At 38.2% G+C, this 15,671-nt stretch overlaps 2 protein-coding genes across 2 annotated transcripts in view; one reads left to right on the forward strand and one right to left on the reverse strand.

Moving 5' to 3' along the window:
• Positions 1-2,723: 2,723 nt before the first annotated feature.
• On the reverse strand, positions 2,724-8,700 carry gfi1b (growth factor independent 1B transcription repressor). Its single transcript, XM_007575658.2, has 7 exons — positions 8,490-8,700; positions 8,118-8,221; positions 7,796-7,972; positions 6,039-6,268; positions 5,675-5,812; positions 4,541-4,706; positions 2,724-3,414 (listed from the first exon to the last, which is right to left on the reverse strand). Exons 2-7 carry the CDS (start codon positions 8,212-8,214, stop codon positions 3,236-3,238), a joined length of 987 nt encoding a protein of 328 aa, XP_007575720.1. The 5' UTR covers positions 8,215-8,221; positions 8,490-8,700; the 3' UTR covers positions 2,724-3,235.
• Positions 8,701-10,409: 1,709 nt separating this feature from the next.
• The window catches only part of tsc1b (TSC complex subunit 1b), a 26,636-nt gene continuing 21,374 nt past the window's right edge, over positions 10,410-15,671 (forward strand). The window contains exons 1-4 of the mRNA XM_016662682.1: positions 10,410-10,736; positions 14,591-14,801; positions 14,876-14,979; positions 15,110-15,262. Coding sequence (XP_016518168.1) covers positions 14,693-14,801; positions 14,876-14,979; positions 15,110-15,262 — 366 coding nt within the window. The 5' untranslated portion in view covers positions 10,410-10,736; positions 14,591-14,692. The remainder of the gene's footprint in view (positions 10,737-14,590; positions 14,802-14,875; positions 14,980-15,109; positions 15,263-15,671) is intronic.

Below are 15,671 nucleotides of genomic sequence, written 5' to 3' on the forward strand. Positions count from 1 at the left end.
AAAGTCATGGAAGAAAAGAAAAATGAGTTGTTTGGTCAAATAAGGTCAGTTCGGACCACAAATATGTGGGAGAACACTTCAAAAACACAAAATCTTGATAAGTATTTTTTGTCTAGTTTCTATATGCCTTGAAATATGATAAAACTAAATTACAAGTGAATTTTCACTTAGATATAAGAGCTTGTTTTAAGTCAATAATTCCTTAATAATATTGTTGTAAGTTCCACTGGCAGATAATTTCACTTATAGCAAGAAATTTTACCCACATTATAAGTTATAAGCACTTTTACATCCATATTAAAGAATGTTTACTTATAGGGTACTGATTATGCAAAATTCACATTTTGCATGTTTTTGTACTTTCATTTTGGTTCCTTCTGCTTCTAAAAACAAACCAAACATTTGTATATTTAAAAAAAAAAAACGCTCTGCCATTTTTGGGCAGGACCTTCATGTTTTTTGGTATCTGGAAAATGAGTCGTTTCAAAAACCTGAGTAATGTAACGTCACAAATCGGCAGGCACTGACCCTTCACCCAGTGACTCCAGAGAAGCTCAACCCGTTCCCTAGCAACCCCAGCAGAATTTCACCCGTTACCTAGCAACACAGACTGAACTCCAGGACGTTTGGTCAGCTGGTTTTACTGCTGTATCAATTCAGTTCAAATTCAGAAATATTTTATTGATTCTTGTAATTCATATTAATATAATAAGAGTTATTGTAGATGGTGATTGCTGATGAGGAAAGATCTCCTGTAGCAGTTTGTATTACAGTGAATCTGAAGAAGCCTCTGACTGAAGACACTTTGTTTTCCTAATACAGATTCATGAAGAGGATGGTTAACGCTGTATGCGCTGCACAATGGCTGCTAGAAAACACAAGTGTATTATTGTTGACTAACAATCAGAAATAACTTGCTGCATTATTGTTGGTTGTGCAGGAGGCTTCACTTCTGCTCTTCAAAGATGAATAGCTGTAAAGAATTTTATTATATATCTGTTTGCAGCCGTTTTAACGTGTGAGTGTAAATGTTGAGTTTGTGGGTGTGGCCAGCGGCAGCTTATTAAAGTGACAGAAGGCCTTAAAATAGCTAAAATCTCATTATGCAAGAATAATTTTGTTAAAAAAGAAAAGTAACAAACAGCAAGAAAAATTAGCTTAGTTAGTTTTGTCTTATTTCCACTTGACTAAGACATTTGCACTAGAAACTAGAGTAAGAGTACCTGTTAGCATGTTTTTTCAGTGCGAGGCGTTCTGTGGATTTACCGACTCGTCCTTGTTGAAAGGTGAGCGTCGTTTCTGCGCCGTCCTCCTCGTCAGATTTAAAGGCCGTTCCTGATGATCTGATTTGCCTCCAGCAGCTTTGGTGTTTGAGGAAGGCGGCGTTTGTTGCCGTTTGTTTGTTGTAAGTAAATTCAACAGACTGGAAGGGTGGGGTGGCAGTTAGCTCAAGTAATCAATCCCTTTTCCACACACACACGTACACTCATTAATCCTTGTTTCCCAATAAAACCAAATGCAGAATTCATGAGCTTTCCTCTGATTTGACTTCTGCTTTTTCATGTTTTCGAAGCCATTCCTGAACGCTTCCCCAACTTTCCCTTCCTGCTGCTTTCTAGTCCACTATCAGGCACTGCGTGTGGATTTGCATGACGCTCCAGGTGTGTTATTTGACTGCAGGATCACTCTGGTCACGCAACAGATTTTCACCCGACTTAACAGTCCTGTAGGAATCCCACATCCTGCTTTAGACGAGAACGTCGCGCAAAAACAAACAAAAAATACAAGTGTGTGGTTATGAAACACGGGTTATTATCAAAAAGGAAAAGCAAAGATTTTACAGGATTGCAATTTATATCAATTTGTTTATTATCCCCAACAACCTGAATCATTCAAACACTGCAAAAATTACAAAATACTACCAAGTATGTTTGTGTAATTTCTAGTTCAAGTACATGTAAAATAAGACAAGATTAACTTCCAAGTCATTTTCAGCAAGATAAGAACTTAAGTAAATAATTTTGTAAGATTGATTATAAAAATGATTCGCTCCACCAGCAGATTACTACATTCTTCCAATATTATATGTGAAATAATCTGAAAGTGGAACTTGTCATTTTTTATCAACATTACAGAATTATTTACTTAAAATTAGCTCCTGCATCTTGCTAAAAAAAGTTACTTTTAAGTTACTTGCAACCAGAAGTGAGTAGAGTAGAACTACTTCAACATATTTTACTCAACTTCTCAAGTTACAGTAAAAAGTATTTGGTAAAAAGTTACTCAAGTGCTGAGTAACTGATCAGATTATCAGTCATTTAATATTTAGAAATTACATCATCAGATGGGCCAAAATATAAAGTTAAGTGGAAATCTTGGTATTTTAAAAACCAAAATGACAATAATTCATATAGGTAACAAAAAAAATAACAAAATCAGACAAAATATTTTTTTCCAAATCAGTTTCCTTCAATAAAAAACTTATGAAACTTTAACAGAAACTGCAGGTGTGTGTCTGTCTCTGGTGAATCTTTGGTTTAAACATGTTTGTTTTTCATTCAGTGGGTAGAAAATCCAGAAGTTTTACTCAAGTAAAAGTAGCGATACTTCATAATACAATTACTCAAGTAAAAGTGTAAATAAAGTACAGCATAATAAAAAGTAATTATTTTTCAAAAAAGTTACTCGAGTAAATGTAACTAGTTACTCCCTAACTCTGTTCAAAGTGAAATAATCTAAATAATCTTTTTCTATAAGTTAAAATGTTTTATTTCACTTATTAAGGAATAATTGACTCAAAACCAGCTCCTATTTCCTGTAAGTTTTGTCTTATTTCAAGTGCAGAAGATTTTTGAAGAGTTCCTTTGGGGTTGCTAGGTAACGGGGCCCATCTTCCCAGGGGTTGCTAAGTAACGGGGCCCGTCTTCCCAGGGGTTGCTAGGTAACGGGGCCCGTCTTCCCAGGGGTTGCTAGGTAACGGCTGATTTGTAACATTAGGTATTTGAATTGAAACTAGACTACAAAACTTGGTAATATTTTGTTGTTGTTTTTTTGTAGTGACCAGAAAATAAATACAAAATTAAACCAATTTTTCACATTCATACAGACATTTGATTTTAAAGATGGATTCCTATATATTACATTTCAGTTTGCCTGAAGGAGTCCTGCCATCCCAGACACACCTGACACTCGTGGTTTTAATAGAAATCTAATATGTACAAACATTCGGGCGCCTTCACTTCATGCCGTGCTGACTCTCGTGATGCCGGCGCAGATCCACCTTTCTCTGGAAGCCCTTTGAGCAAACATCGCACCCAAACGGTTTGAATCCCGTGTGCTTCCTGCTGTGGGTGATCAGGTTGGAGCTCTGGCTGAACGCTTTGCCGCAAACCTGGCACTTGTGCGGCTTTTCGCCTGCGAAAATAAAAAAATTATTTCACTTTTTGTTTTGTTTTTTTTACCCCTTGACTGATTTGATTTTTCCTTTAGTTGCAAAAAAATCAGAGTTGCTTAAAAACAGCATCAGATGTTTTCACCTCACAGGTAAAGTTTCTATTAGCGACCAATCGAGAAGAATCGTGCCATTGTTCAGATTTGTAGAAGCCATGCTGTCAACAAATGTCAACTGAACAGACTTCCTTTTATAGAGTGTAGCGCGAAGCAGGAAAACCAGACATGCAAATTGACGGGATATTTGTTTAAACTTCTTTTTCTGATTTATCAGCAGCTTTATAACCTCTGGAAACAATTCCTCCCTGCTGCACCTGGAAAGTCGCTGATATCATCAAGCACATCTTTGGACAGAAACGAATCCCAAACTGGAAATCAAATTAAAGCTACAAATGCAGTGTGGATGGAGTGTTAAGGCAAGACTAAGAAAAAAATAACAAATAAAATAACAAAAATAAAGTCATAATATTACAAGAGTAAAGCTGAAATAATATGAAAATGAAGTCGTAATATTATGAGTGTATTTTTGTAATTTTATGACTTTATTCTCGTATTATTTCAACTTTTTTCTCATCCGACTTTATTCTTGTAATCTTTTAAGATAAAAGATTACAAAAATAGACAGAACAAATAAAAGTGTTCTGTCCTGTGAATTGTACAGTCCTAAATATTGCATATGATCTGAATAATTACAAAAAAACTATTTTAAAATGATAAATTAACTTATTTGTGGTAAAATCACAAAACTGTTGTTTTTAGCTGCAGATGAATCTTAATCAAGCTACAAATCATCAAAAGTTCACTAAAGGATTGATGTGTTATTGCATTTTAGGTAATAAATTGTTTATTTTCTTATTTTAAAAAAGGATTTTAAAATGTATTTCTAATAAAATAAAAATCAGCAGAGTGTGATCATCTTTTATCTGATTCATCGTCGGAATAATCGATTACTAAAATAATCATTAACTGCAGCCCTGAAAAGTCTAATATTTTCAAAATATTGCACTTTTTCAAACGGCTGATAACTGAATGGTTGATGCTGTAGCAGGTTGAGTCCAGAACAGAGTGGGAGGATCTCCGCTGTAATTACCTGTGTGGATGTACGTGTGCTTCTTCATGTCCGACTTCTGATGGAACCGTTTCCCGCAGTACTGACAGGGGTACGGTCTGGTGTCGGAGTGGATGAGCAGGTGTGTCGACAGCGTGGAGGAGCGCTTGAAGGATTTACCGCACATCTTGCAGTCAAAGCTTTTTTCCTGGACATACAATAAAATGAAACAATTTAGCCCCGTTTGATAGTTTTTATAAGTAATAAACTGCGACCTTTTAAAAGTAGAACTGCAGGATTTATTCTGCAGTTCTACTGCAAACATCATTTTTTGCATAAATCATCTGAAATTCCTCATGCAAATGTCTCTGTATTAGATTCAAAACATTACGTTTTCATGCTAACTACTATTAGCAATCCAAGCTAATAGTACATTTCTAATCATTTCTATGAATAAAAACACAAAAGAACCATGTTAACAAGTTGAGATTTCAGCACAAAAACTGTTTTTGTAACAGTAAAATTCTGGCAACCACAGCTGACGGCATTTTACCATAAATGACAGATTTTTTTTCTTTTTTTACAGTGTATAGCTGTATAAAACTCAGATTAGCTGGGTGAGCTTTGACTTTCCCAGTCTGTTCTTGTTTTTCACTGAAAAATCCGATTTCCAGGTACAAAGAAAACGCACTATTACTATTCAAAATGGCTGCCAGGCTTAAAGATAAACCAGGGATACACCATTTATTGGTAGCACTTTTAAAACCAGTATCCCACTGTACAACCTCTACTTGTGATTTTTATAGTGCTGAATGCATAACTGGATATTTTAATTAATGTTTAAGTATGCCATTGTTGTTTATGCTAACTTTTGTTAGCAGCACAAAACAATATTAATGTATTTAACTGATTTTAACACAAACAAACAGTGTATAACTATGTTGATGACAGTATGGTAGATGAGATGAAAACGATCAGAAGTATAAATAAACGGCCTTTCACCATTATTCGGCAGCCATATTGAATTTTCACTTTCAATGGGGTTTAAAATAGATTTTTCAGACTTAAATCAATAATTTCTTAAATAAATGAAGCCTGGCAACATACTACTGTTTTCTCAGTTTTACAAGATTACAAATTTTTATGAAATCTGAAGTAATGTGTGTTTTTGTTTACCTGGGAGTGAACGTTCATGTGCTGCTCCAGGCTCACAGCGTGCCCAAAGGTTTTCCTACAGATGCTGCAGCCAAAAGGTCTCATTCCGCTGTGCGACCGCCTGACATGAACCTCCAGTCCATGAGAAGTTGAGAACACCTGAACAACAAAAAACAGCAAAAACAACCTGAGCAAATTAAAGGCAAATGTTGATTTTATTTGCTAACAGAAAACATTTACTCAAACCCCTGAGCCGCACTTTGGACACCCCTGAGTGGAATAATTTGTACAAGACAAGGTTGGTTTTGATTGGCTCTTATTTTAATAAATGAAATCATCATTTTAAATATTGACATTCCATGCAGTGATGAGAAAAGCTGCCTACTTTGTCGCAGGTGATGCAGTGGTAGGTGTTGGAGGTGGGGGAGTAGTGCGTGCTGCAGTCCAGCGGCTGCTGCGGCGGCGGACTGCGGCTGATGTGGCCGCCGTACAGGCTGCTGGCGTGCTGCAGCACCGTGGGGCTGAAGCTCAGCTGCCGCAGCTCGTAGGACGACGACACCGGCTCCCAGGCGTACGAAGGCTTGTAGTAAGGTGGGAACTCGGCCATGTGGGGCTCTGACACAGGGAGAACAAGTGGAGAGGTGAAATATTATGTTTCCCTTTACAGGTTGGGACACAAAACATGTTCATTACAGTTTGTGCACAAAGTCATTCTTTGATAATAAGATTTCAGCTTTCCAGCAGCCATTGTACAGCACACAGAGCAGTAAAACCAGCTGACCAACCATACCGGAGTTCCGCTTGAGTTGCTAGGTAACAGGCTGGGGTTGCTAGGCAACGGCGCAGTGCCTGTGGATTTGTGACGTTGCATTCCAGAGGTTTTTTGAAATGGCTCATTTCGGGACACCAAAAACAATTAACTTATTGCCAAAAAAAATGCTAAGTGTTTTCCTTAGAAAGCAGCTGAGAACTAGATGGAAGTACAAAACGTTTACATAGTGTCAAATTTATTCTTTAAAAATGGGACATTGGATATCATTTAGCATTTACATGCAAATATATGAGATTATAGCCAAGTGACTAATTTTCATATCTAGTTCCACTGGCAGGATGATGATAATGTAAAGTTTAATGAGAAGAAAAGAAGAACAAGCAGAATCAGACTACTGCATAAAACCTTTTCACTGAACTCTGATCTAGAACCGCACAGCATTCTGGGAGATGTAGGCGTACAGACTTATAGCCGCTCAACCTCTCTCAGCCAGTTAAGCTTGTTTGGTGCAATCAACTAACTCACTCACTCTTCGGTTACCTAGCAACAACCTGCTGGATAACAAGTAGCAGTTCCAGGTTTCACCATAACTGCTTAAAACTAAACAATAACTGCGGATAAAACAGGAAAGGCCTCAGTTTGGCAGCATTTCACACATTTAAAACACAAAAACTACTCAATACATAGTTTTCATGTGACGTCACACCTCCGTGAACTTTGTAACTGACAGCCATGTTGCCAGGCGGTTGCTATGGAGTTTCTATGACAACGATAACAAGCCTCAGCTAACTCTCGACTTTTCCTATCTAACTTACAAACAATAAAATACATTACAACTACTTGAGTACTCTACAGATCTCTGTGTAATACTAAGATAAATATCTGAGATATTTACTGTTGTACTGCTGAACTAGCAAAATTAGCTTAGCTAATGTAACTTTTATCTGCTAGCTAACACCGACATGTAGCCTACGTGTTTGTTACTTCATTTACTTTGCCAATCACCAGAACCTTGTTAATCTGAAGAGTTTGCATCCTTTACAAATCCGTTTAAACGTTGATTATTTTGTACTCAATTTTTGTGTTAAATAGGCTGCTAACTGTATCATAGTATGAAATCGGAGGAACATCTCCGTTTTATACGAGTCAATCAAACTCAAACTGGTCAAGAATGTCCACATATCTTCTTTTTGTTGATCTCAAGCCGCTATGCTTTACGCTGTGTTTGCCTATTAAGATGGCGCGGACCACTTCCGGTTCAGACTTGTTTGGAATTATGTATATGATTATTTATATCAGCAGATGTGAAACGCTTAAAAAATCCGGACAGGCCCCTGCTAATGTAAAGCTGGTCTGGTTGAGGTACCGACCTGTCAGGTAGTAGGGCTGAGAGGGCGCCAGCGGCGGGCTGGCCGGCTCTGGGTGAGCAGGTAACGGACACTGCGGCTCTGAATCCTCCGGAGGGGAGCACCGGTCTGCGGACAGGGAGGGGCCCTCAGACAGGGGCTCCTCTGATGAGTCTGTGCTCTGCAGCTGCGACGGGACTTCTGATAAATGCACAAGAAATAAACAAAACAGTTGAGCACATTGCAAGCAGCTTTAATTTTTAATGCGTGCAACATTTAATCAAATGTTTATTTAGCGAAGAAAAGGTGATGCATTTTCCATTTAAAGTTTCAGATAAAGTCTTACCCTGGTCTTCAGACTCCGCCGGCTGCTCCTCTTCATAAGTGCGATGGATGTTATAAGAGGCGCACCGTTTGTTTTTCACCAGAAATGACCGCGGCATGTTGATTCTGCGTCGCAAAAATAGCACACAAAACGTTTTATATTTGTTTTTAAATAAAATTAAGTATTCTAAAATGTCTTTATAATGTTAAATAAATATTTAAGCTACACATTAGAATATGTTTTTTAAGGTTTTAGAATTGGTTAGAGCTAAAATGTAACTTTGAAGAAGTTTTTATTCTTGTTTACCGAAAACAATTAAAGATATTGTTGTTAACTGCCTGCTTGCGTTATTATACAATTTATGACAATGTGCAACAGTTGGCACCGACTCACCGTTAATTGAGCCCGAATTAAAACAACAATAATAAACTTTATAGATCCAAAATGCGTCGCAAGGGAAAAAAAAGAAAAGAAACACAGAGAAAGAAATCCGTTTCCTAAAAGTTGCAGGCGCGTTAAGCAGAGTAAGAAGCATCATCAGCGCTCGCAGCTCGGTCTTTTTCTCCCCTCCCTGATTTTCAATCAGATAACTTCGCAGGGGAATCTGACTGTGGTTTCAGCCAATGAAAAGGCCAAGCTGCAGGTGGAAATTTGCTTAGAACAACAGCGGCCTTCGGAACAGTTATACAAAACAGCCGCGACTGCATGAGGGGGAGAGACTTTTTTAAAAAAAATTACACAACAGCACGTTAAATATGCGAAACAACAACAAAATTAAATAAATCCTGCGTAATTAATTAAAATGCAGAAACAAGAACAACAAAAACTTTACTTCAACTTTTAAAAGAAATCTCTAACGCTTTCTGTTTGGTTTACTGGATTTACACAAAGTAAAATAAAGTAAAGTTGTGTGTAAGATTTACGAGTCTTAATCTTCCACATATGTAACTTTAGCGCCTCCAAAGATACACATACCAAACCAGGCTGCTTATCCAAGCACAGCTAACTGGTGGTTGCTATGGCGACACAGAAACACAATTTATTCAGTCAATTAAATTAAAAGTTCATTTTAATACTAATAACAACCACAACCATCATCATCTTCCTCTTCTTAGTCATCATTATTATTTGTGAGAGTTTCGGTGTAAGAAGGACAAAATTAAGTTTGAGTGCAAGAGCGACATCTAGTGGACAGAAATATCAACGTGCCACATAATATAATATAATATAATATAATATAATATAATATAATATAATATAATATAATATAATAACATCATGTCATAAAATATGTTACTGCAAATATCGCAATGTTCATTTATTTCAGTAACTCCATTCAGTGAAGCAGATTATTTGCACACATTTGATGTTTTTAAGTCTTTATTTCTGTTAATTATGATGAGTTTATGCTACGGTTATTGAAAATACAGCATCAGACAAATGTGGCGATATAATGCTGCCATCATGTGAACCTGATGTGATGCACAGTGTATTAGTCTCAGTCTAAAGTTAAATTAAGAGTTCATGGTGAGATAAGTCAAATCTGGCTTCATTTCAGCGAATAAGTAAGAACTGATAAATATTTCAGTCTCTGTGTGCAAAAATGATCGAGACAAAAACTGGCAGCTGTAAAAGCAACATAAGGTGTTTTTATTTAGGGTCCATAATATATAAGCATTAGGATTGGTATTCTGACTTTAAAATCAGAACTCTAGTTTTATTATGAAATTTAAAATTTTATTATCAGAATTCTGATTTTATTATGATACTTTAATCAAAAAGATTTTGGACTGGAATCTCAAAATTTTGACTTTAATCTCACATAATTCTAACTTTATTATCAAATTTCAAACTTTAATATCAGACTTTTTTGCTTCAATCTCCGAATTATGACTTTAATCTATGAGAAATCAGACTTTAATCTCAAAATTTTGATATTAATATCACAATTCTAACATTATTATTATTATTATTATTAAAATTTCAAACATTATTATCAAAATTCTGAGTTTGATCTATGAGAATTCAGACGTTAATCTCAGAATTAAGACTTTTCTCTCAGAGTTATGATATTTTGTTGTCGGAATTAAAACTTTAATACCAATTTTCAAACTTTATCATCATAATTTTGACTTTAATCTCACAATCCCGACTTTAATTTTGGAATTTTGACATCAAGATTTCAGATTTTTTTTTCTACAGTGGAAATAATTATCTTCTGCCACACAAACAAAACCCACACCGACGTGTTTCTGTAAAATCTTATTTAATTTGCTTTTAAAAAGTAAAACTAAATCGCGCGTGCGCTCTCGGCATGTGGGTCACGCGAAGCCGCATTACACACAGTTCAGCCCTTCAGCAGCAGCGATGGGAAAACAAACTTTAACTGCGCGACAGAGATAAGAATCAGCCGCTATCCGTGTGGAAGCTCGAGCGGAGTGTCGTCTGTCGGGATTACGATGATTTTCAGAAGCTGTCCCGGTTCGGTGCTGGTGGAAAAGCGGCAGCATTGAGGCGCAGAGCCGCTCGGAGTTGCGGGATTAGTTCGCTCGCAGCCTGACAGCGGAGGCTGACTGCGGTGGGATGGGCTGTGAGGTGTTCAAGATGGCGGCGCCCTGTGGAGTGAATCTACTCTAACAGGTAAACAGCTCCACTTATTTGTGAATAATCCGGTTTGTTATCAGCGGGTTCCAGCTCAGATGTTGCGTTGGGTTCAAACCGAACCGATCTGGCCGCTGTAGGTCGAACCGAGCCGGACTGACATGGAGAATAAATGTTGCTCGGAGTGTGGGTCGCTGCTCCCAGCTAACGTTAGCTGTCGGCGCTGGGTTGACTTGTGTTTTTTTCCCTCCTGGACAGACCTGGTGATGGATAGAGTTGATTTTTCAAAGGTTATATCTTGGTTTTATCTTTATTTATGTATGTTTTGTAAAATCGCTGCTCGGCGTGTCACGGAAAAGAAATGTTCGTGTTTTAGAAGCGGGTAAAGTAAAGCCAAGCCTGCCCATTGTTCTCTGCGAGTTGTTTACGACAAGCAGCAGCAGCAGCAGTCAGTGGTCAGTCTTCATGCAGCAGCGGCTCCTCTGCCTTTCTGACTGAACCATGTTGCATTTAATGCATCCCAATGCTTGACTTTACCTTAATCATGCAACCAGCTAGCAGTAAATATTCACGGATTTTTGTTGTTGGTTTCTTCGAGTTAAAGCCATCAGGATGTTTTTGCTAGAGCCTGCAAAAGAATTCAAAATTCAGTGCGTTTTCAATTCATTTCAACAATTATTTCTTTATTTTTAAGGGAGGGGAAAAAATACTGTAAACTTCTATGATTTAAGTGTCTTTGGTAGCAGTCAGTGTTGCAGCAAATCTAAAGACACTTCTGACTGAAGATTTTCGATATGACAGTCTCATGACATGCTAACAACTCAGTTTCCCAACAGAGACAGTATTTCACTAACATGACCTGGATGACATCATCAGCTGTTAGGAAGCTCTGCTAATCCACCTCATTTGCTTTTGCTTCGCCTCTTTAAACGTCTATTTGGTTTTATGGTTGCTGTTATGGTTCTCTTTCTGCTCTGCATCCATGATGTCTCCTTTTCAACTCCTCTGGGATTTTTGGGTCGTAGTTCAGGCATGATTTGAGCTTATGAGATGCTAATCAGCAGCCTCCAGTTGTAAAATTGATGCCTTGTTGCCTCGGTTACGCATCATAACCTTTTTCTGAAGGCAAGAAAGTAAGAGCAAAAATACTTCCAGCTGCACAGCATTCAGTAATTATCCAAACATACAGCGACTTGACCAAAAATACAACCAATCAGAGCTAATGTAGCACCGCTATTCTAAAATATATGTTTTTTTATTGAACATTTACAACAAACTAATAGAAAATAGAAACAAATGTCACACACCTTGACAGCTTTAAAGTCACAAAAATGGAGACAACTTTCCAGTAATGCTAAATCTGGATTACGAATATATATATAAAACTACACAAGTGCACATTTGTTGCTGTCCAGTCATACCTAATATCCTGTGTGGAATAAAGTTTTCAATAGTTTTGAAATGAGAAGGGAAAGTTTTCCTCCTCGTGTTTGAGATCTTTCTGGATGTTGGATGTTTTGAAGTGGATCTGCTGCAGTTCTGCAGGTTCCCAACATAATGAGACCCTAAAAACACCCAGAGAAAGCTACAATGATCAAAGCATGTTCATGTGTTAGAAAGGACTAGTCAAAGTCCAGGCTTAAATCCAAAAAGGAAGCTTATTAGATGCATCCTTGCCCCAACAAGCTAAACGTTTTCAGCTGCTCTGATCGCAATAATATCATATTAATCCAAGTACACCCTCTCCTAGATGAAAATAAAACTTTAATTTCTGAAAAATATTTAACACTGGAGCTGAAAAACAGTTTAAATACCAAAATAAATAAACAAACAAAACAAAACATGGATTATGGATTCTCTGTCACCAAAATTGTTTCAAAAATGATTAATTGTTTAAAACTGAAATGTTTGACACAGTGGACTGTGAAACCATTTATTCCTCATTCATGAAGAAAACCTCAAGATATTTTAACTCTAATGGAAAAGACTCAGTGCTTCGGTTTAGGATTTTCTCAGAATTTCAGAATTATTCGACCGACATTTACTCCTTTTCATTGGTTTTCCATCGACAGTAGCCCCAATTCGCCGCCGTCTTCAGCGGCTGGCGTCTCCCGCTCAGATAGTTATCGTTTCCAGCGCCTCCCTGGCCGCGCCGGCGCTGCATAAAGCGTCTTTGTGCGACGCGGAGCATTCCCCGGCTGCCTGAGATCACATTGAGCGTTGCTCATGTTTGTGTCTGCTCTCCTCGCCCGGACGTCCAGCCACATGAGTCAGCAGTCGATTGAAACAGAGGGACGATTGAGCTGCGGATGCTGCGCCGCATCAGAAACAAGCGCTGAGCTGATTGGTCATGGAAGAAGCACAGCTGCGTTTGAAGAAACTTTCAGTTGATGGTCATGTTTTAGCAGCTTTCTCTGCTCGGACGTTTGGAGTGAGATCTGAGGAGCCGATGAGATCGGCTTGAGCTGAATCATTGTTCCAGGTTGGTGATAAGCTGCCTGGCATTAATGAGCTGCCCGTCAGGATTACACTGCAAATCTGCTGCCAACAGAATATCTAATCTTTGTTGATATTAGAAAACATCCAGGTTGTTAATTTTGATCTTCAGTTCCATTTTCCTAAATGAGGCCAAGGAAAGTTGGTGCCTCAGGAAAAGAAACTAAAGGCCTGGATTTATTTTATTAATCAGATCAAAGCAGTTTTTATCTGCCAAATTATCAATCAATACCTCCTGTTTTTTTGCAATTCTGCAATTTTTAACGCACAGTTTATTGCAAATTTTCTACAAATGTTTCTACAGAAGCGTTTGTTTTAAGTGATGCTAACTCCCACCTGCAGGTGGCAGTATTTCTTACTTCTACTACTCTGCTGCTCCAGCCTGACTTGATATAAAGTTACTGTCTGTTCGGCATGGTGACTACAAAAGTCACATTTTCCGCCTAAAATAGGCGTAAATATTCCAAAATTACTTATAAATATTTCCAAACTAGCTCCACAAGTTCAGTGATATTCTAAGGAAAAATCACCAAAATGGCAAAAACCTGGAGGGACTGATTACTGGGATCAATCCATCAATGACAGGAAATAATTTCAAAATGCAACTCAAAAAAAAAAATATATATATATATATATATAATTTAAAACTGCATTTTAATCAAATTTTTTATATTTTTAATTTTTTTACAAATTAAAATTTCAGAACCCCAAAATTCAATTAATCAATTTAAATTTAATCAATTTGGATTAGGACAAAAATGACTAATAGGGTTAATCATAATTAACCAAAATTTTATTCCATCTTTAAAGGTTTTTCTTATGTTAAAAAATTAATTCAATAATTTTTTTGCGTCTTTTAATGTATTTCTAATATTTTATATATAAAAAAGGCTCAAATGGATGAATGAAAAATCTGTAGAATGTGCCATTTTTTTAAATCAATCAATTAATCGCTAATTGGAGTATACAAACTAAAAAAATCCATTTGCTGAAAGAACAACATATTCAGAGCAGTAAATAAGACAAAACCGTAAAAAAATAAACATTTTGTATTTATGATTTAAGAAAAAAAAAACATTTGTCTCTAAATATATTTTCCCAAAACTCCTCAGATTGCGTAGTGTTAGCTTCCGGTGTAAAGAACGCTGTGGTATCTCATTTAAAATGTTTTTCTTATTTTAAAAAACAAATTATTGTATAGAAAATGTTTAAGTAGTTAAATGAGAAATCTGTAGAATGTGCCAATTTAAAAAAACAATTGTTAGAATAATCGATTTCTAAATTAATCGTTAGTTGCAGCTCCTGTCTGACTGTGTGCAGAATCCTCTCAGATTTTAAATGACCCAGGGACGTTCTGGAGCCGTTTCTGACTCTGGGTTTGGGTTCTGACCCGCCAGCGGTGCCTGGAGACTGTATTGGTGGGCGGGCCCCAGGAGTCCTCCAGGCAAGCCGGGACTGACACTGAGAGAAACGCGGCCTCCACCTCCAGCACTGCCACCATGGCCAGGGAGCAGCCCAACGTCGGGGACCTCCTCCCGCTCCTGGAGACCTCCGACCTCCAGCAGCTCGAAGAGATCCGGAGCCTCATCAACGAGCAGCTCAGCACCGGTGGGTCATCCGGCTCCGTCGACCTGAGCAGAAGTAAACGAACGAGCCGGTTAAAAATGCTGCTTCCCTTCCAGAGCGAGGCTCCATGCTGCTGAACGGGTTGGTGGACTACTTCCTGGAAACCAACTCCGCCCAGGCCCTGCATATCCTGTCCTCAGTCAGAGAGCCGCATGACAAGGTGAGAGTCCGGTTAGTTTGTGATTAGCTCTGGCTGTTGCTCTCCTTTATTCCTTTAAGCATAAAAACCATCTGTTTTTTTGCTAACTTTGCTTGTTGTAAACGCATCCAACCGTTTGTCCGCCGCCCAGCACCTTCTGGACAAGATGAACGACTGTATGGCCAAACCAGCTTGCCGGCTGCCCACCCTCATGCTGCTCGGCCACGTGGTCCGAAAGCAGCCGTCCTGGATCCACAAGATGGCCCGCTACCCTCTGCTGCTCTCCCTGCTGAAATGCCTCAAGGTGAGCCGCCATGTTGGCACGAAGCAGCAGGGCGAGATGGTTTGGTTTGTTATGATGATCGAGATTCTCATGGAGTTGTTGGTTTTTGGTGGCAGTGAGAACCAGAACCGTCTTCCTGTCACTCTGATTTAAACACCAAGGTTGGTCCTTCAGAATGGAGAGTCCTGATTCTAGAAGACACATTTAGGAAAGTCAGGTTATTAGCCAAGGATGGATGGAGGGATGGATGAATGGATGGATGAGTGAACTGATGGACGGATGGATGGATGACTGGATGGTTGGATGGATGGATGGATGGATGGATGAGTGAACTGATGGATGGATGATGGATGGATGGATGGATGGATGAGTGAACTGATGGATGGATGGATGGATGGATGGATGGATGGATGGATGGATGGATGGATGG

Source organism: Poecilia formosa, unplaced genomic scaffold (genome assembly GCF_000485575.1).
Source record: "Poecilia formosa unplaced genomic scaffold, Poecilia_formosa-5.1.2 Scaffold385, whole genome shotgun sequence".
In the NCBI taxonomy this organism is placed as follows: domain Eukaryota; kingdom Metazoa; phylum Chordata; class Actinopteri; order Cyprinodontiformes; family Poeciliidae; genus Poecilia; species Poecilia formosa.

Excerpts from the sequence above, each read along its gene's own strand:
- gfi1b (XM_007575658.2), bottom strand. The coding sequence starts at position 8,214 with ATGCCGCGGTCATTTCTGGTGAAAAACAAACGGTGCGCCTCTTATAAC. Across the intron at positions 7,973-8,117 it reads GGCGGAGTCTGAAGACCAGG|AAGTCCCGTCGCAGCTGCAG; the intron begins GTAAGACTTTAT and ends TGCATTTATCAG. Across the intron at positions 4,707-5,674 it reads ACATGAACGTTCACTCCCAG|GAAAAAAGCTTTGACTGCAA; the intron begins GTAAACAAAAAC and ends TTGTATGTCCAG.